General features: G+C 47.9%; 4 protein-coding genes across 9 annotated transcripts; 2 read left to right on the top strand and 2 right to left on the bottom strand.

Annotated features, from left to right (window-relative positions):
- Positions 1–4,140: 4,140 nt before the first annotated feature.
- On the bottom strand, positions 4,141–6,290 carry LOC123088513 (putative septum site-determining protein minD homolog, chloroplastic). The gene is made up of 2 exons (XM_044510720.1): positions 5,695–6,290; positions 4,141–4,809 (listed from the first exon to the last, which is right to left on the bottom strand). Exons 1-2 carry the CDS (start codon positions 6,197–6,199, stop codon positions 4,373–4,375), a joined length of 942 nt encoding a protein of 313 aa, XP_044366655.1. The 5' UTR covers positions 6,200–6,290; the 3' UTR covers positions 4,141–4,372.
- Positions 6,291–6,801: 511 nt separating this feature from the next.
- Positions 6,802–13,293, bottom strand: LOC123088512 (uncharacterized). 2 transcript variants are annotated; one of them, XM_044510717.1, is made up of 11 exons: positions 13,151–13,293; positions 12,767–13,057; positions 12,546–12,644; positions 12,246–12,445; positions 11,676–11,857; positions 11,481–11,586; positions 11,106–11,395; positions 10,258–10,629; positions 9,530–9,614; positions 7,837–9,318; positions 6,802–7,349 (listed from the first exon to the last, which is right to left on the bottom strand). In XM_044510717.1, the coding sequence occupies exons 2-11, from the start codon at positions 12,784–12,786 to the stop codon at positions 7,183–7,185; spliced, it is 3,003 nt and encodes a 1,000-aa protein (XP_044366652.1). In that variant the 5' UTR covers positions 12,787–13,057; positions 13,151–13,293; the 3' UTR covers positions 6,802–7,182. The 2 variants fall into 2 exon arrangements, with proteins under 2 accessions (XP_044366652.1, XP_044366653.1); XM_044510718.1 differs by having other exon boundaries at positions 11,145–11,395.
- Positions 13,294–18,403: 5,110 nt separating this feature from the next.
- On the top strand, positions 18,404–22,648 carry LOC123088509 (protein REVEILLE 8). 5 transcript variants are annotated; one of them, XM_044510714.1, is made up of 9 exons: positions 18,404–18,660; positions 19,356–19,413; positions 19,702–19,840; positions 19,931–20,095; positions 20,187–20,324; positions 20,967–21,076; positions 21,495–21,554; positions 22,101–22,168; positions 22,278–22,648. In XM_044510714.1, the coding sequence occupies exons 1-9, from the start codon at positions 18,512–18,514 to the stop codon at positions 22,291–22,293; spliced, it is 903 nt and encodes a 300-aa protein (XP_044366649.1). In that variant the 5' UTR covers positions 18,404–18,511; the 3' UTR covers positions 22,294–22,648. The 5 variants fall into 5 exon arrangements, with proteins under 5 accessions (XP_044366649.1, XP_044366646.1, XP_044366647.1 ...); XM_044510712.1 differs by having other exon boundaries at positions 18,406–18,660; positions 22,101–22,200; XM_044510711.1 differs by having other exon boundaries at positions 18,405–18,660; positions 22,101–22,648.
- Positions 22,649–22,836: 188 nt separating this feature from the next.
- Positions 22,837–25,382, top strand: LOC123088511 (guanine nucleotide-binding protein subunit gamma 3). The gene is made up of 5 exons (XM_044510716.1): positions 22,837–23,383; positions 23,790–23,842; positions 24,494–24,538; positions 24,621–24,674; positions 24,955–25,382. Exons 1-5 carry the CDS (start codon positions 23,285–23,287, stop codon positions 25,214–25,216), a joined length of 513 nt encoding a protein of 170 aa, XP_044366651.1. The 5' UTR covers positions 22,837–23,284; the 3' UTR covers positions 25,217–25,382.
- The last annotated feature ends 1,944 nt before the right edge of the window (positions 25,383–27,326 follow it).

Below are 27,326 nucleotides of genomic sequence, written 5' to 3'. Positions count from 1 at the left end.
CCACTTCGGTCATATCGTCGCGGAGTTTAGGCGAAGCCCTGCGCCGGTAGAGCATCATCATCGTGACCACGCCATCGTGCTGACGGAACTCATCCCCGAAGCTTTGCTGGATCGGAACCCGGGGATCGTCATCGAGCTGAACGTGTGCTGAACTCAGAGGTGCCGTACGTTCGGTACTTGGATCGGTCGGATCGTGAAGAGGTACGACTACATCAACCGCGTTGTCATAACACTTCCGCTTACGGTCTACGAGGGTATGTGGACAACACTCTCCCCTCTCGTTGCTATGCCATCACCATGATCTTGCGTGTACGTAGGAAATTTTTTGAAATTACTACGTTCCCCAATAGGCACATACTTGTTGGATAAGGAACACTTTGCTATCTATCCAGATTTTGAGGACAACGAAGTGGTTATGGATGAAGATGAACCATCTTCTGTGCATGCTCAAGCAAAGAAGGAGAAGGCAAGTACAGAGAAGGCTACCAAGATGCCAACAATGGAAGAGGCATCTTAGTACTTTTTGAAGAGCAAACAAGATCAACTAGGCTACTTGATTGCATCCACTCTGAGGATTGAGAAAGGGCTGGCCACCTTGACTCAAAACCAGGAGAGCCTGGAGAGGATCATGGAGCAGAAGTTCTATGACTTGGATGTGAAGGTAACTGAGATCCAGTCTGTCGTTGAGCAGCTTCAGGATGATATGCAGGAGAGGAAGAGCAAGACAACCACAGATGCATTTGCCAGAGTGCCTGGAGCTCAGAGATCAGCTGCAGTGCCAGTGACAGACACTAGAGCCACTTCATCTGCACCAGCTACAGGTCCTACAGCTCCAGTGCAACCAGCTTCAGCACCTACACCTCCAGCTCCATCCACATCAGCTGAAGTCTTCGTCCAAGGAGTCATCTCTACACCACCACATCAAGATCAAGCCTGAGAGTTGATCTAGCACTATGCATTTTCTATGAACTTTTTGGTAACTTGTTGCCAAAGGGGGAGAAAAATGTATAGATCATAGGCTTCGAGAGAGAGTGTTGCTTTTTGTTCTCTCTTGCTTTGGTGGTTAAACTTTATTTGCTTTTGCTTGCTTGAGATACTACTTTATTGCCTGTGTGATACAATGATGATCATGTGTTTGATCATATACTACATTTATGCTTGTTGGATGACATTGTCCCATTTATCTCTATGTGATCATTCACTTTGCTTGGTGATGAGTGCATGTATTCAATCTTTATTATTTTGAGCGCTCCACCAAGATGTATGTGACATGGAAGAGTAACCCATGAGCCTAACTCTTTGTGCATTTGCAGTTCAAAGCAAATCTTAAAACTATGCACAAATTTAGGGGGAGCTCTTGCTTATCATATACTTCTCAAAACGACAATGTTTTTCAATCTCATTATCATTTGTCGAAGCTTTGATCTATATGGTGTCATCAATTACCAAAAAGGGGGAGATTGAAAGTGCAACTATCCCTAGGTGGTTTTGGTAATTCCTAACAACATATAGCTCATTGAGCTAACATCATTCCAAGATGAACATTTCAGGAAAAGCTCAATGAATGGCATGGCATGGATAAGGAACGTGGATCCCTCAAAATACTAAGGATAAAAGGATTGGCTCAAGCTCAAAAGCTCAAGACTCTACATTTTATATTTTAGTGATCCAGGATCACATTGAGTCTATAGGAAAAGCCAATACTATCAAGGAGGGATGAGGTGTTGCTTAATGAGTTTCTTGCTCCACATTGCTTAGTGATATGCTCCAAAAAACCTCAAGTACTTTCTCATATCCACATATGACCCAAACCAAAAGTCAAACTCGGCCCCACCGATTCTTTCTACCCGGAGCCACCGAGTTCAGATGGCATAGCCACGGCCACAAATCCTAGGCAAATCGGTCTCACCGGTAGGGATCTCGGTCTCACCGAGATGGGATTGTAATCTCTCTGTTTCCCTTAGTAACGTTTCGGTACCACCGAGATGAGCAATCGGTCCCACCGAGATTGCAATGTAAACTCTCTGTTTCCCTTTCGTAACATTTCGGTCTCACCGAAATGAGCAAACCGGTCCCACTGAGTTTACCTGACCAACTCTCTGGTTAGCTTATTACCAAAATTGGTCCTACCGAGTTTGTGTAATCGGTCTCACCGAGATTAGTTATGCCCTAACCCTAATCATATCGGTCCTATCGAGTTGCATGTCGGTCCCACCGAAAACCCTAACGGTCACTAGGTTTACTAAATCGGCCTGACCGAGTTTGTTGATTCGGTCCCACCGATATTGGTAAATTGTGTGTAACGGATAGATTTTGTGTGGAGGCTATATATACCCCTCCACCTCCTCTTCATTCATGGAGAGAGCCATCAGAACAAACCTACACTTCCAACTTATCATTTCTGAGAGAGAACCACCTACTCATGTGTTGAGGCTAAGATATTCCATTCCTACCATATGAATCTTGATCTCTAGCCTTCCCCAAGTTGCTTTCCACTCAAATCTTCTTTCCACCAAATCCAAATCCTGTGAAAGAGAGTTGAGTGTTGGGGAGACTATCATTTGAAGCACAAGAGCAAGGAGTTCATCATCAACACACCATTTGTTACTTCTTGGAGAGTGGTGTCTCCTAGATTGGCTAGGTGTCACTTGGGAGTCTCCGACAAGATTGTGGAGTTGAACCAAGGAGTTTGTAAGGGCAAGGAGATCGCCTACTTCGTGAAGATCTACCGCTAGTGAGGCAAGTCCTTCGTGGGCGACGGCCATGGTGGGATAGACAAGGTTGCTTCTTCATGGACCCTTCTTGGGTGGAGCCCTCCATGGACTCGCGCGGCCGTTACCCTTCGTGGGTTGAAGTCTCCATCAACGTGGATGTATGATAGCACCACCTATCGGAACCACGACAAAAACATCTGTGTCTCCAATTGCGTTTGAATTCTCCAAACCCTTCCCTTTACATTCTTGCAAGTTGCATGCTTTACTTTCCGCTGCTCATATACTATTTGCATGCGTGCTTGAATTGTGTGAAGATTGCTTGACTTGTGCTAAGATAGCTAAAATCTGCCAAAGACTAAAATTGGGAAAAAGGTTAAGTTTTTAATTGGTCAAGTAGTCTAATCACCCCCCCTCTAGACATACTTCCGATCCTACAAGAGTGAGGAATGGTTGCAAGGAAGGGGCCGTTCGTCTAGCTCTGATAGAGACGAAAAATCCTGGAGCTCGTTGTGGAAAGTTAAGGTCCCTTCGAAGATATGGAGACTGGCACACGATTCACGTCCAACGACAGATGTTTTGAAGAGGAGGAACATGGTCGTGCAGGACGCCTGCTCGTTGTGTGGATGCGAGGATTCATGGAGATACGCTCTCATAGGTTGCACTATGTCGCGATGCATTTGGGCTTTATCAGAAGATACCATAGTTTCAATTATGGGGGAAAACACAGAAGCCAATTCGAGGATTTGGTTGTTCGAGCTGCATGAGTCGATGGATCATTCCAGCTTCACAAGGATGGTCATCACTCTTTGGTCGATTTGGTATTCTAGATGGAAGGCTATATATGAATCAATATTCCAAAGTCCGCAACAAACTACCAGTTCTGTAAACAACTATATTAGTGATCTAGCTCTTATCACAGTCCGGAATGATTATCCTAGCCCAGCTGCTCCTGCCCAAAACCGGCCACAGCGATGGCTGCGTCCACCGAACGGTTGCGTCAAGATCAGTGCAGATGGAGCAGTGGCTAGGCAATGCCGCGGAGGTGCAGTCGCTGTTCTGTGCCGCGACCAGGAGGGGGAGTCTACCTGGGATCTTCGGCGGTGGTTTTTCGCCACACAAGGCACTAGCACTCGCCGATGATCTGGCAGTCAGGAACATTTGCGTGGCCTCAGATTGTTTGGAGGTGGTAAATGACATCAAGAGGGGTACTGGAGGCCCCAATGCCAAGAAAAAAGGAACAAAGAAATATTGTTCTAATGGCTTGCAATGGGTGCGTTCCTGGGAAGGATAAAAAGGAGCAACGCCCCTGATCAATTTTCTCTGTTCCTCTTCTCTCCCATTTCCTCTCCATCTCAGTTCAGCAATCAAAATTAAGCCATGAACAACAACACTCGAACAAGATGAGCTCACTGCTGCAACAGCAAGAAGCAATCAACCAGAAAACTACATACATTTACTCTGCTAATGTTCACCGCAAATTTGAAAGAAAAAGGAAAGACTGTTCGTCTCTCCGTGGAATCAAGCACGCCAAATGAATCGTGCTACGCTAGGAAAAAAACAAGAGCAAAAGCAAACCGAAAAAATGACTAAGCAGCTCCAAATCGCAGCTCTATACACAACACGCACGTCACCGGCGGCTCGACTCCGCTCAGGCTCCATCACCCGCCGAAGAAGGAGAAGAAGCCGCCCTTCTTCTTGGGCCGCTCCTGCTCCTCGACCATGACGGCCGTCATCGCGTCCCGCTCCACCAGACGCCACGTCGCCTGCTCCAGGGCGAGGCCCGCGGGCGTGGGCGGGTCCGTCAGCACCAACGGCACGCCCCTGTTTGTGCTGCGGATTACCTCTGAATCTTCCGGCACAACGCCTAGCAGAGGCAACCCGAGCATTTCTTGCACGTCAAGAGCTGACATCATGTCCTCCCCCCTCACCAGGTCCGGCCGCACTCTGTTCACAATGATCTTGATGTCCTTGATGCCGTCGCACTCCAGCAGCCCCGCGACGCGGTCTGCATCACGGAGTGCCGTGATGTCGGGAGTGGTGACAAGCACCGCCTCTTCTGCAGGGGCTATGGCTGTGACAAACCCGGCATCAACACCTACAGGGGAAAAAAAACAAATTAGGCAGCACGAAGGTGCGCGTTTCAGGCAACTGCATGGAACAGACAGGGTTGAATGCATACTGCAGAGGCTGGCAATCATCAAATATCTTGTGAACTGTTACTGATGATGCAAATTATACTACAGAATCATGCAAACATTCACTGCTACTCCCTCCATTCCTAAATATTTGTCTTTCTAGAGATTCCAACAAGTGACTACATACGAAGCAAAATGAGTGAATCTACACTCTAAAATATATCTATATACATCCGTATGCGGTAGTCAATCTCTAAAAAGACAAATATTTAGGAACGGAGGAGTACATTACAGATACATGATACTACTAGCCACCAAGCAGTTTGTTAAAATGGCGTTATATGACAAGTTCAAGCAGTGAAACTTGAATAATGCTGCTTGAGAACAGCAGTAAGAAAATGCAACTTAGATACACTGTTCTAAGAATTAACCCGGTAAGAATAACCCAATAAATGGCTCAAATCTGACAAATCCAGATACCATCCCCATACCGGCATACCACAAGTGCGCAAAAGCATCATGAAACAATCAGAGATTCAGTACAAGCGCTGGCTCTGAAATCCTTATGATCTAGGGAAGGGTGAACAAACAGCAGCAGCTGCATTCCTCAAGCAAATCAAGGGGCAAAAAACACTGACAATTAACCATACTAGCTATTACATTTCATAAGATTAATCGGTGCTAGAGTGTAGGTATAACGGTATAATCACACGATTAATCGACTGAGCTACACTAGAGAATATCACGGACAATGGATTCATGGTAGAATCATACTGATAAGATCGTATTGCAATGAGCTAATTGAAATTTGGATTCATCGGGTGTGAAGCAAATGCGGAGCGGACCTGCGGGGCAGTCGATGAGGATGAAGGCGGGCGGGTCGGCGCCGCGGCGGAGGGCGTCGGCGACCCAGGTGAGGGTCTTGGAGCCGAAGGCGAGGGGCAGCTTGGAGCGGGGCTTGGAGAGGCAGAGCAGGTGGAGGCCCCGGAGGGAGCGGTGGCGGACGAGGGCCTGGTCGAGGCGGCAGTCCCCGGCGAGCACGTCGGCGGCGGTCAGGTTCACCCGGTTCTCCAGCCCCAGCAGCAGGTCGAGGTTCCGGAGGCCGGCGTCGGCGTCCACGGCCACCACGGGGAGCCCGAGCCGCGCCAGGGAGGCCGCCAGGTTGGCCGTGGTGGTGGTCTTCCCCACGCCGCCCTTGCCGGAGGTCACCACCACCACCCGCGGCGTCGGGCCCGACAGCTCCGGCGCCGTCCGCCCCCCGCCGCCGCTGGGCCGCGCGGAGGCCCGCGCCGGTGCGGGCGAGGGCGAGGGGGGCCGGGGCGGCAGCAGGAGCCGCGGCGGGAACGCCATTGGGCGGGGCAGCGGCGGCTAGGGTTTCGGGAGGATCTCACGAGGTGGCGGCTGCGACCATGGCTGATGGGAACCACACCACACTCCTACACAGTGCGACCACTTCAGAGCAAAAAAATGCCCATTTTACCCTCACAAGAACAAAGTGAAAAATGGCACTGCTTTTTTTTCTTTGTTATAAGAAACATAAAAATTGTCCTTTAAGATTGATCTAAATGTACAAATTTTGGTTTTGTGATGATAAACTTTGAACTTCGTGTCACAGATTTCAGCAAGCATGTTACCCCGACCGACTACTCCCTCTATCCCAAAGTAAGCGTCTGTCTCAACCTTAGTTCAACTTTGTACTAAACTTTGTACCAAAGTTAGTACGAAATTGAGACACTTATTTTGGGACGGAAGGAGTACTGAATAACATTATCAAGTTCAGCATGAGGTGCATTTTTCGCACTTTGTTGAACTAAAGATTATTGTGTAAGGATGGCATCCATCCATGTATTGGTCTTTTTATTTGTTCAACTTAATTTTGTGTCACATCCTTTTATCCCAGTTGATGTGAATGGTTAGTTTTTCCTCAAACAAAAACAAATTGAAGCATCAGGGGGACCAAATGCAAATATGTTATTGTTAATCTGGTCCTTTTTTTAGTATTTATACAAAAACGAAAAACAAATAGTCAGACACAGACACAGACAGACACAGGTACAGATGTGGCTGCTACAATGACAGCACCCAATGTATCCCCCCTCCCTCCCTCCCTCCCTCCCTCCTCACCAGATCATCATCAGCAACCCATCCAACCATTTCAGGCACAAAGTACTACATACATGGCACACACCGGCACCGGCGAAACTTCCTCCCCGACGAGCTATCTTATCTTAAGCAACCGCAAACGCTAACGCAAGTTCGTTCATGGACACGGAACATGGTGGTTTGTTTGGGTGATAGGGCATGGCGACGACAGGCACAGCAGAGACAGTTCTTCATCTGTATCTCAGGTTCATGTCGAGCTCGGGCCCGTACATTCCGCCGCCTGGTACAGGGCCGGCCATGGCTGGGTGTATCTGCTTTGATCTGGCTGTGAGCTCCATCTGCATCAGCCTCTCGAAGGCGTCTGGGTGGTTGCCTCGCACCTCTGGACCCGATGGACCTAAATAAAGAGAAAACAGACAGAGTTGGATCATAATAAATTCAGGATAAAATTGAACGGTTTTGATGTCACGTACTCTGTATCCGATAATTCAAACTGGAAAAACAAGAAACTGTTTCCCTGAAATCAGGGGAAAACAAGGGGATAGTAAACTACCTTTAACTGTGAGTATAAATGATTTTCTTTTCACGTTTTAACAGTAAATGAAGGTCCAATGAAAGATCATAACCACTAACAAAAAGACGCAGAATTCAACTCCAATCAATCAATTCAGATCGGTAAAATTTCAGGCACAACTTGAATGAGTGGATTTTGTGGAATGCAATAAGAGATGTCAGATTTTGGAAGTAAACAAATCGTTCTTGTCTAGTCACCAACAGCAGGCCAAAGAGCCTCTCTGCCATCAAAACTTTGAAACAAACGAAACAGTGACGGAATAAACTGCAAGTAAACACAAAGTACAAAATGAACTTGTACAGACTCGTACCTGGCGGCATCAACCCAAAGTCTCCATAGCTGGGCTGGCGAGGGTGCATATGGAAATTATTTACATTGTTCATCTCAGGTCTATAACCAGCCGCCTGATGCACAGGCTGAGATGGCAGAACACCTCTTGGCAAGCCTTCTGCTGGAAAGCTTCCACTCATGCGCTGCAGCATAAGATGATGGGCAGCAGGATCCACATGAGGGACCCCTGGAGCATTTAGTGTGTGTTGCATAGGATTCATGTTAGGTGGGAAAGAACGGCGGGGATCATGCCGTATCGCTTGTGGCATGTCAAATGGGGCTTGCTGACTCCTGTTACCAACGTGATCCAGCATCGGCCGAGGAGCCAGTGCAGGTTGCCTGCCACCCTGTAGAAGATGGTAAAGATTCTGGGACTCGACCTGATAACGCTGTTCATGGGAACGAGGCCCCAGAGCATCAGGACCAAGTACTTGAGCAGGTTCTACATCACCAGGCACAAGGCCTTGAAGCTTATAGTTAAGATCATCAACTGCCTTCTCAGGTAATTGCACCTCCACCCTACCGGATCTCAGTGATGGCAACATATCAGGCTTTCGAACACCGAAAGAGTCATTCATTGTAAACAAACTGTCTTCCTCAGGCAGATTAATTTCCAACCCATTCTTGTCAAAGCTAGTACCCTGACTTGGACCACTGAATGATGTATTCCTGTACTCTATCCCGGTTCTTGGTTCTTTAAAAGGATCTCCGCCTTCATTGCTGTTAAAGGTCAGAGCCTCTTCACCAGGGTAGTACCCTTCATGACTGAATGCAGATCCCCGAATAGAAACTGGTGCATCCTTGGAATGGAGCTCATTCATAAATGCAGCCCCGAATAATGCTTCCAAGGTCACGCTCTTCCCTGAAGCAGGAATAGTCTCAGTTTTGTTAATCGGAACAGTTTCAGTTTTGTTACTCGGAACAGTTCCATATATACCACCATTGGCCATGGCATTTACATCAGAACTCTGTGGTTCATCAGCTGATCCTATGTGGAAACCAAACGGAGATGACCCCTTGCTATCTGTTCCCTTCTGTAATAATGAAAGAAGATGGTGTGATGCATGATTGTCTACAGCTACTTTCTGCTTGGCGGCTGGCTCATCCAAAACAGCCTGATGCCTCTGTACAGCACTCTTCTGAGTAGAACCGCTGTTGCTAGCAACCTGTGCCAGCATCGCCTGCTCAAGATCCTCACATGTCATCATAACTGGAGCTGGCTCTGGGATAGCAGCATGCCTGTACTGTTCCTGGATACCACCAGCAGGTGCAGGAGATGGAAATGGTAGTAGCCTTGATGAAGCATCGAATTTATCGGTAGTTAATTTTGATGATAAATTCTGATGAATAGCACCATCAGACAATGTTGGACCAGGGGCTATGTTTTGTGGGCCTGGTTTGTCATTGTTCACAATCATGGAGAGCAGGCTCTTTGATGGCAAGTCCTCTGAAGGTTTTGAATCTACAGTATATACAAATACAAAAATCATCAAACAAACCTTGTAAAATAAAAGGATAAGTGTAAACATGTCTTTTAACCTAAATTTACTTTGCATACCGGAAAGAGGGATATGTATACAAAATTTATTTCTGTTAGGAAATTTTCATGGCATGGCTATTCTACTTCTATTGACTGACACATAGCATATGGCACAACTATGAAACAGGATTACCTTCATCACGAAACCAGCGAGCAAATTTGGATGATTCTGGTACAGAAGAGGCCATCATATCAGCACCCGTATTCAGCTGTTGACTCTGAAAAAAGACGGCGCAGACAGAATAAACACACGGCAGTTAATAGATATCTGAATGCCCAACAAATCTGTAACTTCCTTCTTACTGGGGAACCTTGCAGCAACGTGGCAATAACCAGGAATATTTTCACTTCTGCACTGAGACCACCAAATGCTACTTTTAAGCACGAGCGCATAACAGGTTAAGTTATGGGTATGATGCCATCTAAACAAGTAAAAGGTCCAAGAAGTTTATGTCACCATCAGCTATCAACGTTCAAGACTACATGTAGATGGCTTACATAATTTGATAGAAAATGTCTCAGCAGCCATTCATCCCCAGAAACAAAAATCATTGAATTTGCACAGAAAAAGATATCATATTTGAGTGACCCATTGGCATCTTATGACGACATGAACAGCATAAAACCGTCATAATATCAGATATAAAATTACAGAGGCGCAAATTCAGCCAACATCACATTATATTCGGAGGATAAGGTTGGTCCATATCACAGGTCATAACCGTACAAAATGGTCTTAATTTTGTAATATGTGAGTATTTAATGCTTATATACAGAGATGACAGAGAGCCACATGAGACAACCGCACATGTCGGAATGTAAGAGTGAGCACAACAAAACAAGGATTAGTTGGTATATTACCTCAACATATGTCGGTAAATTGCCACTGCCTTTTGACAATGCGTTGCCAAAGAACTCTTCCAAGATTGAGATTGAATTGTCCTTCCCAGCTGAACCACCATTTTTTGGCATGCCCTGTTTCTCAATGGAGTACTTATCATCCATTGCATCAGCTTCCCACTCCTCAGTTCCTTTCAGAATTTTAGGAACAAATTCAGTTGAAGAGGAAACGCCTCCAGATGGAAGTGTGTGCTTTTGATGTACACCAATGTTGTCAGAAATGCCCTTCTTTTTGTTGCTTGAGGCGATGTCTGTTGCTGACTGGTTTCCCTCTACTTGGCTACTAAATTGCACAATAGTCGGTAATTTATCCTCTCTAGCAGGAATGTGAGCCTAAAAAAGAGCAAAACGCAACTGAGAAACAGTATGGCATTGGCAGATAGTATATTGTTAACATGTTTTGCTACAGAGATGGCAACTAGAATCCCAAGAGTGCTATTCCCTTTATACTGATGAACACATTATAATCTAGTAACTGCGGAAATCAGAACAATATCTCATAGTGCATGAGTATCATAAACTATAAAGCAACTGCTTTTCACCTGGTGTTACACACTCATGTCAGTAAAAGATATAAAACAGATGAACCCATTAGCAATTGCCCATTAGACACGAGTAAAAACTGCCAGCAATAGTAAAAAGATTTTTAGACCAATTTTGATCACAGAGAAGATGTGATGATTCAGTAAACTAATTTTAATTACCAGATCTTGTTAGCAACTACATGGTACAGAGCTGGTACTTAGATGATAATTGCATGCATTTGATGGCATCTAACTATATTACTGAAACAATGTCAAGCTGTGCATCTTTGGTTCAAGTGCAATGTTGGACGACTGGGACTGAACCTTTTTCTCCACAACTGCATTTGAGAAACCAGGCGGGACAAGTGGCCTCGCCGCAGGAGCTGGTAGAACTGAAGATGTTTTAGTGGTATCTTGATAAACTGAGGGCACTATTCCATCTGGCTTCCCACTGTTAGTTGCGGAACCTAAGTTTTCAGTAGAATTCTGTAACATCGTCATGATGTCATCACCAGGACCACTCTTCTTTTCTTGCAGAGATTTATGTTGCTCTTTCCTCATCAATTCAAATGATGCTGCACAGAAGGGCGGCATCAGATATTGTAGATGACTACAGCAGAAACAACATATACATTATATGTGGCAGTAATAAATACTGACCTCTTCGTTTCTTTTCTTCTTCTGCTCTATCGTCATTTGAGCATTCAAAAGACCCAAATGTTTCATCATTCATTGAGTCAACATCTTTTCGTGAAAGAGGTCCAGCCTGTCATTGGTGTGTAAAATGTATTCACTAAACAGTTGTAGTTGATCTACAATATAAAGAAAGATGGAGACACGCGTGCAAGCTCAAACCTTGTAAGGGCGTGGTGGCTGATAGCGCTCAGCTGTCCTGTTTGGCTGAGGCGCATTCCCACGATCCTTGGCCGCCGGCGGCCCTGCATATCCTGATGGTCTAGGGAATCCACCGCTTCCCAGCAGGCCATCATGTTCTACTTTTTGCCAAGTGCGTTTGTATTGGGTTCCATTATTCCTATCTACAGACATAAAAAGAATTCCACAGCAGATAAGAAGAATGCAGTTGGCATGTCTAATAAGTGCGTAAATTAGGATGTGCACAGGAGAGAAAATTAGTATAGGTAACTAATAAACAGTATGACAATGTAATTAATTGACTTCATCTGTTTACTATTCTTAGTGACACCAACAGAGACACACAAGCACAAACAAGGACAGCAGTTTCCTTTTTGAGACGCCAAGTAACAAGCTCCTGATACGCAACAAAAATGTCATTTCACCAACACAGGGTGGTCATATCGAGAAGGGTAACGTAACAACTATTAGCCAATCCTTCACATGTTCCCAGAGCTAAAAGGAAAGCAAGTACAGACAGCAAACACTTGCCCGAAAAGAACACATGCTTACCCTGCGTCAGCGAGTCGCGGTCAGGAAAGTCTCCTTCCCGGTCACTCGACCCCGTCGAGCGAGTGTCCCACCTTCCGCCGGAGCTCCCGCCACGCGACGAGTAAGTGTAACCCCCGGACCCGTCGGACCTTCCCAGGGGCGTCGTGTACTGGCCCCTGTTGCCCCTCTCGTACGCCACCGACGACGCCTCCTGCAGCTCGCTGCTCGCAGACAGAGATGAACGTTTGTCACCACTTCAACGCCGCGGACAAAAGAAAGCAGTTATACACACTAGTAGGGGGGCAAAGCGACAGGCGGTACTTGAGGAGCGACAGGTTGACGCCGGGGGGCAGGTTCTTGCAGCGGTCCGACTCGCCGATCGAGATCAGGAACTCCCTCGAGTAGACCGTCCTCATGTTCCTGCCAGCACAGAGAAACAAACACGCAATCGCCGCAGCGAATCAGATGAAAGGGTTCATGTCGCAGGAAGGCCGGCACACTGGCAGCAGCAGACAGCGCAGGCGTTACTGACGAGCACTCACTTGGGGGCCTCGGAGCTCATCGCCAACAGCAGCAGCAGCAGCACCTCTAGGCAGACTACGCTAAAATCTCTACCAGCAGCTAATTAACCGGGGCGGGAGGGAGGCGCTCGTCGGACTCAAACCGCGGCCGCCGCCATCCTAGGTCGAGTGAAATCTAGCTCATCCCACGCCGCGCGCCGAAACCCAGCTCCCGCCTCCCTCGCTCCCTCCGGCGCCGGGGGCGAGGCGAATCCGGTCTACTCCCGAGCGCCGCAGGCCCCCGAGAACCCCGCGCGCGCGGCCGCCTTGCTCCTGCGGAGGGGGATCGGAGGAGGAAGCCCGCATCAGAAGGGAAGAAGGGACAATCGCGAATCTGAGGAACTCGGGCGGGAGCGGGCTGCGTACCTGGGCTGGTCGGGGATCCGCGGGAGGCGGCGGTCGCCTGGGTCGGGGACGGCGGGGGGCGGGCGGATTTGGGTGCTCCGGTCGGCCGGGGTCGGGGGAGAGAGATCGGACGGGGACGATGATGGCGAGGGAGAGAGAGAGAGAGAGAGACAGAGGGAGGAAGTTAACAGGAAGAGGAGGAGAGAGAAACCATTTTGGAGAAGGCACTTTTCGCGTTTGCCCCCTCTATTTTTCTGCTATTCTCGCTCCGGTCCCTTTTTTGCAATGAGGGCAAACCTGACCAAATGGGCCGGCACGGACCAGGCACGGCACGGCCCAGCCAGGAACCCCACGGCACGTGTGCTGCCCTCCCTGACCAAGGCACGGCCCCTTTCTTACATGGGCCGGCATGATGGCCCGTTTAGCCCGTTGGCCCGCGTGGAATTCAGCCTATTAGGTTGTTTCGGGCCTCGCGGGCCATGTGTTGGCACAACTCGATTATAAAAGGAGTCAAACCATTGGCGACCATGGCTTCCCACCTCTCCTCCCACCCCACCATTGGCGACCATGGCGCCGGCCGTGATCTTCCTTGATTTCTCCACCATAAACCTTTCCTACGCCGATGGATCCATTCAGTGATCCACTCTCCATCGCTCACCAATTGGATTTTTCTTTTGGTCATCATTTTAGAGGTGAGATCCGTAAGTATTTTCAATCTTCGGTCAACCCTGTCTCCTCCTCCTATGGTTTCTACCTTGTGGTCTCCTTTGCAAGATTTGCTTTCCATCTGAACCCCCACAATGTGAGCTTGGCACTCTCATCATGCACGGGTGGATCTTATGAATCATTTGAGGTTTCTCATATCAAGGGCAATGTTTTCAAGTTCAAAGTATATTCCAAGGCAGTGGGTTTCTTCCTGGTTCGTAAATCTTTCTTCAAATGTGATGCATTCAAATGTTATTTCCATCTATGGAGCGGCGGTGGCCCAAATTGGATATATGAAGAAAAGAAGTGGTATAAAGAACAAGATGCTGAATGGACTATCGTCACACGTCGTCACAAAGGTAAACATGGTCATCTTGTACCCACTAATCAAGTATTCCGCATAATTCTTGGACATCTTACTCCATCTCGTACGAGAAGTACATCACATGGAAATTATCAGCTATCGGGGGCGAATGCAACTCCCCTGGGACCTATGTTGCATGGCCAGCCATCTCACGTTGATCGTGATCTTCGCTCGCCGCCGGTGGATGCAACCGCCCGCATGCATAGCGGATCGGCCGTTGCTTTGACTAGGATTGATTTGAATCAGTCGGCCCAGATAGTGCCCACGAAGCCCAACAGGCCGTCTATTTTGGGCCAGCCCACCCACACGGAAGATGTATCGTCCAGGTTGGTTTCCCCTAGTTTTACAAACTATATTGCCTGCAAAAATGTCTTGGTATTGGGCACGCACATACTGAATGCACCAATCAAATCAGATGCCGTGTTTGTTACCGATATAATCATATCGCTAGATTCTGTTTCAACAAGAATATCAGAGTTAATGCTTATCGGGTCAAACAGAACCAGGATCCGCTGCCGGATATAATTGAAGCCCGCATAGTCTCCTTAGCTTCTCCCCTCTGTCTTTCATCCCCTACTCCGCCTGCCGCTGCTGCAACCAACGAGATGGCTTGTTTCCCTTGCAACCCTCTCCCCCACCTTCCCACTGGCACTGCAATCGTCCCGCCTGGCCTCTTCGTGCTCGCCGTGGATATGTGGTTCTGGGTGGTGAGCTTCCGATGGTCTGCGACGAGTGGGCCATCGCCACGCTCGTACCTGAAGTTTCTGCTGAGGAGTTCCCTGGCACCATAGCTCTAATCACCAACTACCTGGAGGGGCGCGGTGTTGGAAATATGCCCTAGAGGCAATAATAAAATGGCTATTATTATATTTCCTAGTTCATGATAATTGTCTATTATTCATGCTATAATTGTATTAACTGGAAACCGTAATACATGTGTGAATACATAGACCACAACATGTTCCTAGTGAGCCTCTAGTTGACTAGCTCGTTGATCAATAGATGGTTATGGTTTCCTGACCATGGACATAGGATGTCATTGATAACGGGATCACATCATTAGGAGAATGATGTGATGGACAAGACCCAATCCTAAGCATAGCACAAGATCGTGTAGTTCGTTTGCTAAAAGCTTTTCTAATGTCAAGTATCATTTCCTTAGACCATGAGATTGTGCAACTCCTGGATACTGTAGGAATGATTTGGGTGTACCAAACGTCACAACGTAACTGGGTGGTTATAAAGGTGCACTACAGGTATCTCCGAAAGTGTCTGTTGGGTTGGCACGATCGAGACTGGGATTTATCACTCCGTATGACGGAGAGGTATCTCTGGGCCCACTCGGTAATGCATCATCATAATGAGCTCAATGTGGCTAAGTATTTAGTCACCGGATCATGCATTACGGAATGAGTAAAGTGACTTGTCGGTAACGAGATTGAACGAGGTATTGGAATACCGACGATCGAATATCAGGCAAGTAACATACCGATTGACAAAGGGAATTGTGTACGGGATTGATTGAATCCCCGATATCGTGGTTCATCCGATGAGATCATCGTGGAACATGTGGGAGCCAATATGGGTATCCAGATCCCGCTATTGGTTATTGGCCGGAGAGGTGTCTCGGTCATGTCTGCATGGTTCCCGAACCCGTAGGGTCTACACACTTAAGGTTCGGTGACGCTAGAGTTGTTATGGGAAATAGTATGTGGTTACTGAAGGTAGTTCGGAGTCCTGGATGTGATCCCGAACGTCACGAGGAGTTTCGGAATGGTCCGGCGGTGAAGATCGATATATTGGACGAAGGGTATTGGAGTCCGGAAGTGTTTCGGGGGTACCAGGCTAAGGCCAGCATGACCGAAAGGTGTTTCGGGGGCCCCGGCAAGTGTTGCAGGGCCTCATGGGCCAAGGGGAGGGGGCAAACCAGCCCACTAAGGGGTTGTGCGCCCCCACACCCTTTCCCACATTATTTGGGGAGGTGGGGCGCCTACACCTGTCTTGGGAGGCAATCCTCCACCTGCTTGGCTTGGGGGGCAAGTCTCCCTAGGATTTTCCCTAGGGAGATCCAATCTGCTTGGCCGCCGCCCCCTAGGGGAAACCCTAGAGCGCCTCCCCTCTCCCTTGCCCCTATATATAGTGGAGGGGTGGGAGGGTAGCCATACCTCTTCCCCTGGCACAGCCCTCTCCCTCCTCCAACACCTCCTCCTACTCCGTAGTGCTTGGCGAAGCCCTGCCGGAGAACCACGAGCTCCATCACCACCATGCCGTCTTGCTGTTGGAGTTCTCCCTCAACTTCTCCTCTCCCCTTGCTGGATCAAGAAGGAGGAGACGTCCCCGGGCTGTATGTGATGGTCTCTTTTCGGCGGAGTCCGGGAAGTGAACACGGTTTTGGGTTATGTTTGACGTAAGTAGGAGTTCAGGATCACTTTTTGATCATTGTTAGCTTCACGCCGTTCCGCTTGCTTTTTTCTCGCTCTTATTTGCGTATGTTAGCCACCATATTATGCTTAGTCACTGCTGCAACCTCACCACTTTACCCCCCTTCCTTTCCCTTTAAGCTTTGCTAGTCTTGATACCCATGGTAATGGGATTGCTGAGTCCTCGTGGCTCACAGATTACTACAACAACAGTTGCAGGTACAGGTTATGCGATGATCATGACGCGAGAGCGATGCTTGCTTGCGTCGAGTTCTTCTTCTGCTTCTTCTTCGATCAGGGGATAGGTTCCAGGTCGGCAGCCTGGGCTAGCAGGGTGGATGTCGTTTGAGTTTCTGTTTGTGTTTCATCCGTAGTCGGATGATGCTCTTATGTATTGTGATGTTGTATTCGTGTGGCATTGTATGCCTCTTGTATGTATCCCCACCTATTATGTAATGTTGATGTAATGATATCCACCTTGCAAAAGCGTTTCAATATGCAGTTCTATCCTTGGTGGGACCTTCGAGTCTCTTTAGGATAGTATCACATATTGGGCGTGACACGCCGCCGCTAGATCTCCTCCAGGTGCCTCTGCTGTGCAGCGCCAGCCTGCTTCAGAACCTCCACAGCTCCGCCGGGGCCTCCGCCGTGCACCACAACTCCTCCCCCGCGCCTCCCGACCAGCACCACCGCACCTCCTCGTCGCCCGCTTGTCGTCTCACCTCCGCGCGAAGGGATCCCGACGGGGCGCGCCCACCCACCCCCCGCCTTGAACGGCCGGGCGCGGCCGCCACCGTTGACGCCGGCGACAGCAACAGCCAGGGGAGGCCGTGATGGTGTAGGGCTTTTTTTGTTAGGTTTTGGGGCCTTCGGGTCTGCTCGCGCGAGCGACCCGGGAGGGAGCGGGGGTGGGTCGTTCTTTGGGGGTTTGTGAGTTGTCAAAAAAGGAAAGAAAGATGAGAACGAGGTTAAAAAAAAGGGAAAAGCTTACCTTCAGCCGGCTAATGCACGCGCGAGCATCCGCCGCTTGCATAACCGTCAGATCAATCATGATCAAGCGGCCACGCTGGCCACAGGTCACTCTTGCGCGGCTAGTCTTTTTCTTGCAATAAGGGTCCGGTTTCACTAGATTTCTACAACACGGGACTAGTTTCAGAAAGAAAAAAAAACGATTCGGTGGTGAAGGTATTTTTTTTCTGCAACTGGGGTCTTGTTTCACAAATATAGTCCGAGTTGCAGCGCCTCAGGAGTGAGTGGTTAGACATTGCAACATGAGACGTGTTTCAGAAACATAGCTATGCAGAAAACGCCGAAGAAGCGCCGGCCATGAGAGCTCGTCGTCGTCGTCGTGCTCGATTGGAGCTAGCGGCTTCTCGCGGAGCTGAGACGGAGGAGGAGCAGCAACTCCGGCGAGCACAACAAGGACTAGTTCCCCCGGTGCGCCGGCGGCAGCGATTTTGTGGTGGCGGGGGCTGGCGCCGCGCTGGGCGCGGCTATGTCAGGACGGCGGCAGGGGAATCTGTTTTCGAAACTGACCGGTTGTTGCAGGAAGTAAGAAGGCTGTCACGCGCGTGGTGGTTAGATCTGACGGCTGTTAGAGGGTTGATCCAACGGAGCTCCATGCGGCGGATAGGGGCTTCCTTAAAAAAGATGCAGCCTATCAAGTCGTACTGGGCCATGCGTGGCGTGGCGCTCCGGTGGGGCCGGGGCGTCGGCGTGCGCGGGGAGAGCTCGTGGCCAGGAGCGGCCGAGGCCCCCGCCACGTCACCGTCCTCGTCCCGCCTTCCTTCCTTCCTTGTCCACGGGGGGAGGACTCTGCTGCTGGCCACAGAGTCCCATCTCCATTCCATTCCTCAGCAGACTCCAGCGACCGAGATCGGATCAGAGAGAGCGATGGCGGCGGTGATGGAGTCGTCGTCGGTGCCCGGCGTGGACGGCGGCGAGGGTGCGGAGGGGAGGGTGCGGAAGCCCTACACCATCACCAAGTCGCGGGAGAGCTGGACCGACCCGGAGCACGACAAGTTCATCGAGGCGCTCCTCCTGTAAGCAACCACCGGCCCCGACCTCCCTCTCTCTTGTCTGCTGGTTGGGGATCGGGCTTAATTAGGTCCGGCCGATCAGAGTCCCTCAGCTCGCCGGCCTGCTAGATCGCCGGGTTCAGCCGAGGATCCAGCCCCGCCCGCCGGGCTAGTGGCTAGAGTAGAACGTCTGGCAGCTGTCTGCCTAGTTGATTTTGATTTGGACCATAGGCTGTACTAGACGCCTGGTCTCAAGTCTGAACTGAATGAATCCCCATGGAGCTTGGCAGGTGTGAGCAGGATGTATATCTTCCTTAGGCCACTTGGGCCTGGTGGTTAACTGCTTAACCCGTCGTCGATCGATGCTCGATGCGGCGCCGGGGACAGAAATCATCACTCCATCCGTTGCCAGCAAACCATGGGCCATTTTACATTCGGAATTTTCACCATCTTTTCACCAATTACTCATTGTTCTGACCAAGCGGCCTCGACATCGTCACCCGTCTGCCGGCGCAACTTAACATTGAGATTTCGTGTAGCGGTCGCATAGGTTCAGATAACCTATGGACAGCACAAGAGTGCTTTGTGTTGGTACCTTAGGCCGTCTGCTTCTGAGAGGCTGGCTCGTGCGACAACTGAAATCGCTCTCCATGTATGGTCTTGTCTGTCTGTCCTCGTTAGTTACATGTATCTCTTTGTTTGTGTTTTTTGTGTAACAGGTTCGATCGCGATTGGAGAAAGATCGAAGCATTTGTTGGCTCCAAGACAGTGATACAGGTACATATAGATGCTCTGTTCTGCGCTCAGCTTCTGCTTCTCTTTGCTGTTTGGTTACTTATCATCTGACAAAGTATGCTTAGTTGTTTGGTTTGCAACCCATATTTTATAGTTGATAATACATTTTCCAGATCTGCTTGGTTGCAATCTTTTATCTGCTTCTTCTCTGAACGCAGTCATTATAAGTTTATAGCTTTCCCACTGTCGACTTGTTCCAATAAGTAGATGCACTTGCTACTTGCTTATATATTTGCGTCTGACAAACTGTGCGGTGATCTAAAACAACAGTTCTGTTGGCAGATCAGGAGCCATGCACAGAAGTACTTTCTGAAGGTTCAGAAGAATGGGACAGGTGAGCATCTGCCCCCACCTAGGCCGAAGAGGAAGGCGGCACACCCGTACCCACATAATAAAGCCTCAAAAAAGGGTAATAAGCACTTTCCACCCCTCATCTGACTAACCTGAATATCTTTCAATGAAAAAACGGTCTAAACATAACATCTTGGAGCTCCTGCAGCCCCTGAAGTCGACTTGCCACAGCAGCCTCCTCATGTCGTGGAGCAAGGGCGTGTTATACCTATGGATGCACCTACTGTCGCTACAAACTCAAGTGCAAACGAGGACACATTTCCTTCCTGGGACGATGTTCTTACCCAACCTTATAGCCCAAGACATACACAAGGTTTGCAATTGTGTTAACTACCGCATATTCTGTCTATGGTCAATATTTTTACAAGGTACCACTAACTTCTTTGCTCTTATCGAACCGACAGACTTAGGCGCTGCAAATAATAGCTCTAGTAGCATAGAGTGCCAATCTGGAACTTGGCCAGCTTCTGATGCGATTGGGCAAGAAATTTGGCCAACTTCCGATGCGATTGAGCAAGAGATTGTACTTCCAGCATTGCATGGTGAGCTTCTCTTTGTACATCATACATCTATACAGTTTGTTAACATGCTGGAGACTGTTGTGGACATCTATACAAATTTTTAATAAATTCACAACCCTATGGATTATGGTGGCAACTGTTGTGGTTATATTAAGATTCATCTGGTTATATTAGATGTAAACTGGAATGCATGATACGTGCAAATTCTGTTCCACTTGTTAAAGAGTTGATCAATCGGTCACATTCATTTAATTCTATTTCCACTTGTTAAAGTGCATGATATGATATGTGCAAATTCTATTCCGCATATCTGGCAGATGTGCATGATATGAGAGTACACTAACATGGCTAGTTTAACTCCATTCATTATTTTTGAACCTTTCAGTCTGGTGTCAATCAGTGTGTTTCTCCCTGTTTAACTCTGTTGGAGCCTTCTGCATTTGGCTTACCTTCATTCTGTCCATCAAATTTTGCAAATTTGCCGTAATGCTCTTGATGTCTGGATGATAAATGATGTACCCTGTTACAATATGAAAAATGTAATGATGTGCAGTATTTCGTATTACCCTTTGATGGCCTTGATATGAAACAATGTGTTCATGTTTTTGGTTTATCAGTTCCCTATCTGACATTTGTTTTGTACTTATTCTGGTGAACTTGCAGCCATGCCAGACTTTGCTCAAGTATACAACTTTCTTGGGGGCGTATTTGATCCAGATACAACAGGACATTTGCAGAAGTTGAGAGAGATGGATCCTATAGATGCTGAAACGGTATTGCCATTTGCTAATCTCCCCTCTGTAATTGATTCATCTGCCCTGCTATAAAGCTATTGATTTCTGCAAGAATGAAGGCCAGGTCGTTTTGTTTGCATTGTTTAGTGACATCCCAGTTACTCGCAAGCTGCTATGTCAGTACCTCGATTCAGTCAGTGTCATATAAAAACCTATGAAACTATTCCGGACAGGTGTATTCTGGGGTGAAGTTTAATTACTCATTGTTGCACATTGCTCCTTATCAAGGATATTTAGTTGCTGTAATTCTTATATACGTTACTTATATGTTCGCAGCAAATGCAGATGCTCACTTTGTTCATTCTTTTGCAAGTCGAAATGTACTGTCAGGGATTCACTTTTATTACCTAATAACTTCTACTCACTTACAATGATCTTTTTATGGGCTAATCTCCAGGTACTACAACTGATGAAAAATCTATCGGTAAACCTGTCTAGCCCGGACTTTGAGACACACGTAAGGACTTAAACTCGTTTTTCTTTCATGCCACCTGCTTTTAATATTTATTTACTCTGTGATCCACAATATTTGTCTACCTATTGTGAACAAAGTAGCTGACACTGCTGTAGAACAGAAGTAGCTTGCGCTATTGTCGAACAGTTCTCAAACTGTTTTCCATGCCGACAGCCACATTAGTGTCACAACTATTCTGTTCAACTAATTACTTTAGCATAATAATTTTGCTTGATTTGTGAATCTGCCGCAACTTGTTGTGTACTAATCCGTTAGCTTTGAAGATTCTTTTTGTGACTGTTCTGAACTGAATCAACACAAAACCAGTTACGTTCCACTCCATGCTGCACATTAATCGAATCTTTGCTATCCTGTTATGCAAAATAAAAGTAAATGGCAGGATGGTGTTTTGCTTGCTGGGTGCTTTGTCAGTAATGAAGCATATTGTATAATATTGTGCTTCATGAGATCATTTCATGCTCCCTAATCTGTTGCAAGTCATCTTTCTTGGAAATCCAGCTGAGCATACAGCACCCCTGACTGTTGCAGAGGAGGATGCTCTCGTCGCACGGTGGCGGCATGGGCCAAGCCAGGCACGAGAGCGTAGGAGATCCGGGGTCTCTACTCAGACCCTTCGCGTTCCATTCATGTAATCTCTAGTCACCCTCTTCGTGATCCACGCTCACGACATCGCTAATTTCACTAAGCGCATGGACCGCTCTGCAGGGTAAGGAGCAGATGAGGAAAGCGTACGGTACATCGTTACATTGTTGTCAAAGTTGCGACATGTTAATGCATCGCCGCCTATTTTTGTACATATTTCTTGGAGATGTTCTCGGGCTCTTAGGCCTGGGAACTTTTACCTATCCGGCTTGTGGCATGTATAGTCAGGACATGGTTGCGCATGTTGTTTTGGAGAGGGGAGAGGGGAAAGTGTTTATTACCCATGAAGGAAGACCGTTCTTGTGTGTAATTCTTTGTTTAGAGATGATTTTTTTTGAGGGATTGTTTCGAGATGATTTTGTTTGTAAGTCTATTATCTACATCGTCATGAGGACGGATTTGGACTATATATTTGTAGTGAACGCTTTTCGTCTCGTTGTCTACTTTGTAGTTCGTGTTCATCAATAATGTTTTCTCAATCGAAAAATGATAATCAAGTCATCAATCAGCTAGTAACATTTTGCGAAAATTGCTTTGTTTTTTTAATCCCAAAAAAATGGACTTGATTGGCTACTTCAGAGAAGGAAAAAATGCTAATGATTTTTTTTTTAGAATGGAGTCAAAGGAAGGAGAGAAGTGGTGGTCGTGGTAGGCCCGCGAGGGTCCATCCGGCCCAGCAGCCTTGGCTAACCCTACCCACTACCCACCACCTACCTACCCTACCTACCCCAGTCTCCAGCCCTACAGACCGACGACTTCCTGTCTCCTCCTCCCGGCGGCCACCTCCGTCCATCGCTCTCCCCCCCTCTCTCCGCCGCCGCCGCCGGGCCTCTGAATCCCCTTGCTCCTCCTTCCGAGGAGGCAGCACATCAGCATCAGCGGCGTGATCTGATCCGGTCTGCTAGACTGATCGCTCATTCACTCCATTGATGACGCTCTCTGCTTCCCCGCACTCCCCGCCGCCGTCCACCTCCCGCCCCCCGCTCCTCTCCTGGCCCAGCTAGCCAGCCGGCGCGAGCGAGCCCTCCATCCACCACCGTCCAGCTAGCCAGGCTCCTCCGAGGCCGGCAATGGCGGCGCCCAGGCCCAAGTCCCCGCTCGACCCCTGCGGCCGCCGCCGGCTGCAGCTCGCCGTCGACGCGCTCCACCGCCAGATCAGCTTCCTCGAGGTACCCAAGCTCCTGACCTTAATCGCTCTTCCTGGTTGGCTCCCGCACCACAGCCCTGTTACATGGTGCCCTGCTGCTGCTGTTACTCTGTTATTATTACCCAAGAAAATTACTAATTTGCAATTGAGCCTACACAACAAATGATTACCATTTTTATACAGTAGTAGGTATTAGAGTCTGTTACCAGCACACAGTTTAGTTGTCACTTCTAAGTCAGTTCCAGGTGTCCCTTTCTACTACTACTACTACTACTGGTAGTAGATTCTAAGTGTTAGAATATCCCACACAGCAGCCTGAAAAGTTGGCACATGCCCTCTCCTCCTTGTACTCTAGCTTGTAGCTACTGCTTTTTTTTCAGTAAAAAATAATTTCTCTGGAATTCAACAAGCTGTTCTCTCTGTGCCAGGGGGAGATCAGTTCCATTGAAGGGCTCCATGCTGCCTCCATATGCTGCAAAGAGTAAGCTGCTGTCTTGTTCAATTCTTATACTATCAATTTCCTTTTTGAAGTTTAAGAGGTAACTTGGGGAGTGAAAACAAGAAACAGTTCTCCGGCTCCAAGAATGGGGAACAATCCATTGCAAGTGAGCCCATGTTTGAACAAAGTCGTACAGACAGGTGCAACACATCTACATGGATGTGTGAAAGCAACACAGATTTTAGTTAAAACCTACAAATGGAAGTTTAGCAAATCCGGTAATGATTGAAAATAGTATACACGTACAGTTGAACATTATGCAAATCTGGTAACGATAGTTTAGGAGGTTTGGTTACTTGAAATTTGATTAGGATGATTGATTGTATTTAAACATATGAATATGTTTTAGAATTGGACCTAAATTATATAGGGTTGCGGTGACTGTACAGGCAGTTCTTGTATTTCTGTCTCCAGTCTTAGTGCCACTGTTTACTTTATTCTTCTTCATAAATGAATATCAGCGTAAGCTGCAGACGTAGCAGTCAGGTCATGTGTGCAAAAGCCAAAAATATGTAATTCTTCTTCATATGTCAATCAGTTCACATAGTTGTGCCAATTTTAAGTTAATTTTCTTCTTGTTCATGACATATGGAGCTGATTGATCGCTGTTTGCCCCTTTGATAAAATTTGCAGGGTCGATGAGTTCATAGGAAAGAATGCCGATCCATTCATAACGATGTATGGATTTTCAGGTTGAGAAATTGTCTTGGCCTACAAGATATCTTTGTTCTTACTAGTATCTCTCTTTACAAGCTTGCAGTTCATCTGAGAAGGGGAACGCCGATCAATCTCATCGCTCCCCAAAGAAGATTCGGTAATCATTTTCTTCCCGCAGATCCTAATATATGTCGACGGTTCTCTCGAAAGAAAATGATGCCGGATCAACCCAAGCTGATGCAAATTGTTGTACTAAACTGCACATGTTTATATTTAAAAGTTTTGGAATATTGATAATTTTCCCAGTTTTACATCTGCGCTCTACAAACCATAACAATTATGAATCAGCCAGCAATGCATGCATCGATTTGAACTCGGTTTTAGTAGTCTCGTTGTAATGAACTGACTGAGGGGAATGTTAATGTTTGTGCCTGCAGAACCCGGTGGGCGTGTTTGAGCTGCTTCCCGTGGATCTGCGGCGGCGGGTGCTCTGCCGTCCAGCTCAAGGGGCCGAGCTGCTGCTGCGGATGCCCCCGCTGCTGCGCGGGGAGCGGGGGCTGCGGCGGCGGCGGGCCCTCGTGTGGCTGCTCGTGCTCCTGCGCCGGCTGCTCCTCCTCTTGCGCGTGCCCTGCCTGTGCCGGCTGCGGCCCCGCGTGCTGCGGCGGTGTCCCTCGCCCTCGCTGCTGCCTGTGTTCATGAGGCGCCGTATTGAGATTTTTCTTCTTCTTCTTCGTTCTTGCTGTGTGCGTTGTGCGTTGCCTGTAGGCTCAGGCTCGGCTGGTGTTTTTGACGGGCATGACGATGATGATGTATTTCTGGCTCAGTTGGCGCTGTGGATTTGCCTGGTTTTACTTGCCGCAGAGAAGGATCGCTTGGGCCTTCGTCCTTCCTATAGTCTCCTACGTTGTAATTAAAGCTTTGGAGATAACTGCAGAATGAACGGGTTTTCTCACTGATGAGTGATGATGGTCAGGGTGTATATATGCCCAGTTAGAGCATGGTTTCCGGTTTTTGTCCCAAAAAATGACCCGAGCAGATCCTGCATTTTCGCCAAACCGTAAATATTTTGCCTTTAGCCATAAAATGACTCGGCGCCACGCGACGACACGTCGCTGGCTAGCCAGGAGCCGCTTGGTGCCGTTGCCGGGGCGGCGGCCAGGACCCAATTGTAATCTACATTTGCTTTTAGGGGGCTTTATGCTATTTTTAGGACCCTGTTGTAAATTTAACTACTAACAAGTGGGCTTCTACATATGACCCGAAACGAGTTTTATGAGATCTGTTCAGGCGGAACACACACCTTAGTGCTATAGTATATCCGAAACGATTTTACAGTAGGAGATTTTACGAGACCTGCCAGAGATGCTCTTAGCGGATCTCCAACGTCGAGCCACAAAACGTACAGACCGACGCATCCAATGTGATGTGGCATACGTCCCGTGTGTTGGATTTACGTTGAGGAGGTTTGCGGGAGTCAAGACCTCTACTGCGTTGGGGAGGTTTGCGAGCAATAAAAAATGTACACCTAGCAGTCGGATTATACGCCGATTAGACGGGCCTTTGATTCGGACGATTGGTCGGCCGGTGGCGACCCAAAGAAGAAGAAGAGGGAAGCAAGGTTCAATTTGAGGGAGGAAAAATCGTTGTGTGATGCTTGGCTCGCCATTAGCGTCGACCATTTTCAAGGCACAGAGCAAGAAGGCTCGACCTTTTGGTCCAATGTTCATACTTGGCTCCTTGAGCACAAGAACTTTTTCTAAAACTCGGAAGTGATCCGAGATTGTACGCCAAAGTCGCTCACACATCAATGGTATACCACCCAAGAGCCCGTGAGCAAGTATTGTGGCCATCTCAATACACTCATAAACCAGTGGCCAAGTTGTACGCTAATCTCGGAGCAAGTAAGTTGTTATATGTGTTGGTCATCTGTCTGAATATGCTATATGTGTTGATCATGCCTCTTTTGCTATCCCTCATGTGCGGTCACATTGTATTTGAAGGTGGAGAAGAATAACTTCATCGTCATGCATTGTTGGTTGAAGTTGAATGGGAAACCTAAGTGGCTCCTATCCATTTCTCATACCGTCAAGAGCACCGACATCGGCAATGAAGACAAAGATGGTGATCCAATAGACCCAACAAAAAGAGACCTGACCAAGAAGGTCAAAAGGGCGATCCGAGGGAGGAAGTGGGAGTACAGAGTAGGGGAAGGGGAAGCGAGAAGGGGCGGCAACCAAGGTGATGGAGAAGTTCAAGGGCATTGTGGAAAAGAAGGAGAAGGAATGTGTCAAGCGTCATGACGTCAAGGAGGAAAAGAGGGCGGAGAGGTTTGACATCTTCATGGTGACAGCGGAGAAGAAGATCAACCTCGAAGAGAAGAAGACCAAACTCGAAGAGAGGAGGTTGAGCTTGCGGTTGCTTCGGAGGAAACCAAAATGTTGTCCACGAAGATGGGCAATTTGGATCCCGGTGGAGGGAAGATCATGCAAGCCGTCCATGTGAAGATGTTGAAGTGCTTGGCGGCAGAGATGGCGGAAGCAAAAGCTATGGAGGAGCCGGCGACAGAGTGATAAGAGAGTAGGCACGAACAGCCAGTCTGAGAGGGCACAATTTGCACAGACTGCCGAACTATAACTTTTGTGATCAAACACATGTAAAAACTTACAAACATCTGCCACTTTTTGGTTATGTATGCACTTATTTACTCATCACAACTGCTATTGATCAACATATAAACTTTTGTGATCAGGCGGATGTTTTGGAAATGACGTTGGATGGACGGCTCCCGTATCCATGTCCGCGGACGCAT

This window comes from Triticum aestivum, chromosome 4A (genome assembly GCF_018294505.1).
Source record: "Triticum aestivum cultivar Chinese Spring chromosome 4A, IWGSC CS RefSeq v2.1, whole genome shotgun sequence".
NCBI classification, from domain to species: Eukaryota; Viridiplantae; Streptophyta; class Magnoliopsida; order Poales; family Poaceae; genus Triticum; species Triticum aestivum.
Note: the sequence above shows the minus strand (reverse complement) of the source record. Positions and strands in the feature narration are given on the sequence as shown.

Coding starts and splice junctions, on each gene's coding strand:
- LOC123088513 (XM_044510720.1), bottom strand. CDS start 6,199: ATGGCGTTCCCGCCGCGGCTCCTGCTGCCGCCCCGGCCCCCCTCGCCC. Junction 4,810..5,694: donor CCTCATCGACTGCCCCGCAG/GTCCGCTCCGCA, acceptor TTTCCCCTGTAG/GTGTTGATGCCGGGTTTGTC.
- LOC123088512 (XM_044510717.1), bottom strand. CDS start 12,786: ATGAGCTCCGAGGCCCCCAA. Junction 11,858..12,245: donor CCGCGACTCGCTGACGCAGG/GTAAGCATGTGT, acceptor TTATGTCTGTAG/ATAGGAATAATGGAACCCAA. Junction 11,587..11,675: donor AGCCACCACGCCCTTACAAG/GTTTGAGCTTGC, acceptor CACCAATGACAG/GCTGGACCTCTTTCACGAAA.
- LOC123088509 (XM_044510711.1), top strand. CDS start 18,512: ATGGCGGCGGTGATGGAGTCGTCGTCGGTGCCCGGCGTGGACGGCGGC. Junction 20,096..20,186: donor TAGCCCAAGACATACACAAG/GTTTGCAATTGT, acceptor TCGAACCGACAG/ACTTAGGCGCTGCAAATAAT. Junction 21,077..21,494: donor ATCCTATAGATGCTGAAACG/GTATTGCCATTT, acceptor GCTAATCTCCAG/GTACTACAACTGATGAAAAA.
- LOC123088511 (XM_044510716.1), top strand. CDS start 23,285: ATGGCGGCGCCCAGGCCCAAGTCCCCGCTCGACCCCTGCGGCCGCCGC. Junction 23,384..23,789: donor GCCAGATCAGCTTCCTCGAG/GTACCCAAGCTC, acceptor TCTCTGTGCCAG/GGGGAGATCAGTTCCATTGA. Junction 23,843..24,493: donor GCCTCCATATGCTGCAAAGA/GTAAGCTGCTGT, acceptor TAAAATTTGCAG/GGTCGATGAGTTCATAGGAA.